This window comes from Emiliania huxleyi (assembly GCF_000372725.1).
Source record: "Emiliania huxleyi CCMP1516 chromosome Unknown EMIHUscaffold_160, whole genome shotgun sequence".
Lineage (NCBI taxonomy): Eukaryota > Haptophyta > Isochrysidales > Noelaerhabdaceae > Emiliania > Emiliania huxleyi.
The window spans coordinates 285,643-288,342 of record NW_005200981.1 but is presented as its reverse complement, the minus strand read 5'-3'; the positions used below and the strand labels follow the sequence as shown (position 1 = coordinate 288,342).

General features: G+C 69.2%; 1 protein-coding gene across 1 annotated transcript in view; it reads left to right on the top strand.

Moving 5' to 3' along the window:
* Positions 1 to 1,410: 1,410 nt before the first annotated feature.
* EMIHUDRAFT_441676 (hypothetical protein) overlaps positions 1,411 to 2,700 on the top strand; it is a 1,958-nt gene continuing 668 nt past the window's right edge. Inside the window, exons 1-3 of the mRNA XM_005785439.1 lie at positions 1,411 to 1,749; positions 1,819 to 2,322; positions 2,401 to 2,697. Coding sequence (XP_005785496.1) covers positions 1,426 to 1,749; positions 1,819 to 2,322; positions 2,401 to 2,697 — 1,125 coding nt within the window. The 5' untranslated portion in view covers positions 1,411 to 1,425. The remainder of the gene's footprint in view (positions 1,750 to 1,818; positions 2,323 to 2,400; positions 2,698 to 2,700) is intronic.

Sequence of the window (2,700 nt, the reverse complement as noted above, 5' to 3'; positions counted from 1 at the left end):
CCACGAGCTCACCACATCGTCCCCGCCCTCGCGTGCACGGACGACCCGGCTCCGTGCCGCGGCTTGGAGGATGGCCTACGCACGCAATTGCCGCGCGCCGACGCCTGCCTCGTGCTCGGCCAGCCGCCGCCGGCGGGGACGCACGCAGCGTCGATCCTCGCGAGCTTGTCGCACCACGTGCCTCGCCTGCTGCTCGCTGCGAGTCGGGTCGAAGGCCACGCATTCGACGCGCAGCTGGTCGGTTCGGTCGACGCGGCGGCCGGCTGGCTGTCGGCGCAGATCGGCGAGGCGGCGGCGGGTGACGCGGCGGCTGAGGGCGGCGCGGCGGGGGCGGCGCCCGTAGGGCCAACCTCCTTCTCGCCGCCCTGCACGAGCGTCTTTGGCGAGCTAGCCGAGGAGACGCGCGGAGAGGGCGAGGGCGAGGGGGCGCCGCCGCTGCGCCCTCGCGCACAGGTTTGTCGCCCAGGCGCAGACGCGCCGCTTGTGATTTCGTTCGTCCGACCTTATGTTTACTTTTTTAGGCCCAGACGCCGCTCGCGCTTGCGCCGCGCGAGGCGGAGGAGAGCAGCAAGCGGCGCAAGCTCAGGGGGGCGGCGGAGGTCACGTGAAAGGCGGACGTGGTCCTGCACCGGTGACGGCTCTTTGGCCGTGCCTTGATCGGGCGGGAAAAATTACTAATTAGAAGGAAGGTGTATACGCCTGACTACGACCAGCATGAAATATGCGCAACGCCTTCTCTCCCCTACCGGGTAACCCTTAGGAAGGTCAGACCGACCAAGTGACTGGGACACATCAAGTGCCGGTGCAAGTACTGGAGGTGTAGCGTATACGACTGCAAGCAAGGTTGTAGGTTCCACCACTGCCACTGGGGAGACCGCCCGCGGCCCCAGTGGGGCCACCCAGTGGGTCGCGGCTCGCCCCCACTGGGCCCCCGCCCCCTCCCCAGTGTGCAGCTCTCGGTCTCCCCACTGGGCAGCTCTCGATCTCCCCACTGAGCTCTGAGAGGGAGAAGAGACTCCCACTGAGCCCCCCACTGGGAAGCTCCTTCTTGAGAGACTCAGTGTGCGTGGGAAGCTCGTTGTTCCCCGAGAGACTCAGTTGTGGGAAGAAGGAGCTTCCCAGTGGGGGGCTCAGTGGGAGTCTCTTCTCCCTCAGTGGGGAGACCGAGACCTGCCCAGTGGGGACTGGGGAGACCGAGCGAGCTGCACACTGGGGAGGGGGCGGGGGCCCAGTGGGGGCGAGCCGCCTCGCCCATTGGGGCCCATATCGACCCAGTGGGCGGCTCACTGGGTACCTACTGGGACTCCGGCACTTGATGTGTCCCAGTCACTTGGTCGGTCTGACCTCAGCTGTGAGCGCTGTCAGAGCGGTGTTTCGACACCGATATCCTGAAGGGGACGGCGCCTGCTGCGCGGCGGTCGAAGAATGCTGAAAGCTTACAGCAGCTTCCTGGTCCGCCACGCCTGCGCGCTCGCCTCCCTTCTCTTCGCCTCGGCGTGGGTCAGCGGCGGCCTGCTCCTGCTGCTTGGCCGCACGCACTTTCAAAATTATGGCGCGTTCGAACTCCTCGTACGAGGAGCGCCAGCCGTTGACGAGATGGACCTCGCCAACGCTGCACTCAAGGCTGCGGACGCCTGGGCGGCTGGTAGCCGCGCACGCCCTCGCACCGTCCTCTCCTCGCTCGACAGCGCCGTGGTGCTCGTCTATTCAGCTGGAGGTGAGCCGCTGCTGACGCCGGAGCGGCTGCAGGCTCGCCGCCCGCGCACGCCTCCCTGCGCATGCCACGCTCCCCTCTCTGATCCAATCGCGCGCCCGCAGGCCATCTGTGAAGTCGACAACGTGCTCCTCGGCACCGACGGCTACGACCTGCTCTGCTACGACGGCGCGCTGCCGATCCCCGGCCTCGCCTCGCGCTCAAGTATGTCCGGCCGCTCTTGCTCGCTGCAGCTCACATCGCCGACCGCCTTCTTTTACGTCAACTGGCAGCTGGTCCTCGCTATCGAGAAGCAGCTGCGCTGGCTGCGCCGCGTCTCGCCCTTTGCGCGCGTCGTCGAGCCTCCGCCCTCCGTGAGCCGAGAGCTGCTCCTCGCCACCTCGGCCGGCTTCGAGCGAGGCAGCCACACGCGCAGCTGCCCGCTCCTTCCGCAAGAGTACGTCGAGGCGCGCGCCGCGCAGCTGCTCGAGCTCGCCGCCACCGGCGGCACGGCCAGCGCCAACGCCAGCAGCCCCAGCGACCCCGTGGCCCGGACCGTGCGCGAGCAACTCTCTCCGCTCGTCGACGCGAGCGCCGCAACGCGCGGCCACGTGTCGCAAGCCTCCTCGGCGCGCGCACGGAGGCACCGCGGCCCCCCATGTGGCGCGGCCCTCTCCCCGCACACCTTTCCGCGCCGCCCCTCTCAGGTGACCTCCTTTGGCGAGCCGCTCGACCCGCGGCTGCTCAGCTACATCGGGGGCGGCATCGCGCCAAACGACGACGAGGCGCGCTCGCTGCAGCTGCAGCTCCGCAACGACCTCGAGAGGCGCTTCGCGCAGTCGCTCGCGGCCGGCCTCGCACTACGGCCGCCCTCGCCCATCTCGTCTCTCTGGCGAGGCCACGCGGCACTGCCACACGCTCTGCAGGTCGCGGCCCGGCGGCTCCTCGGCTCCTCTTCTCCTCCTCCGCGCCTCGGCCCCCCAGACCGTCCGCGCGCGTCCGCCACT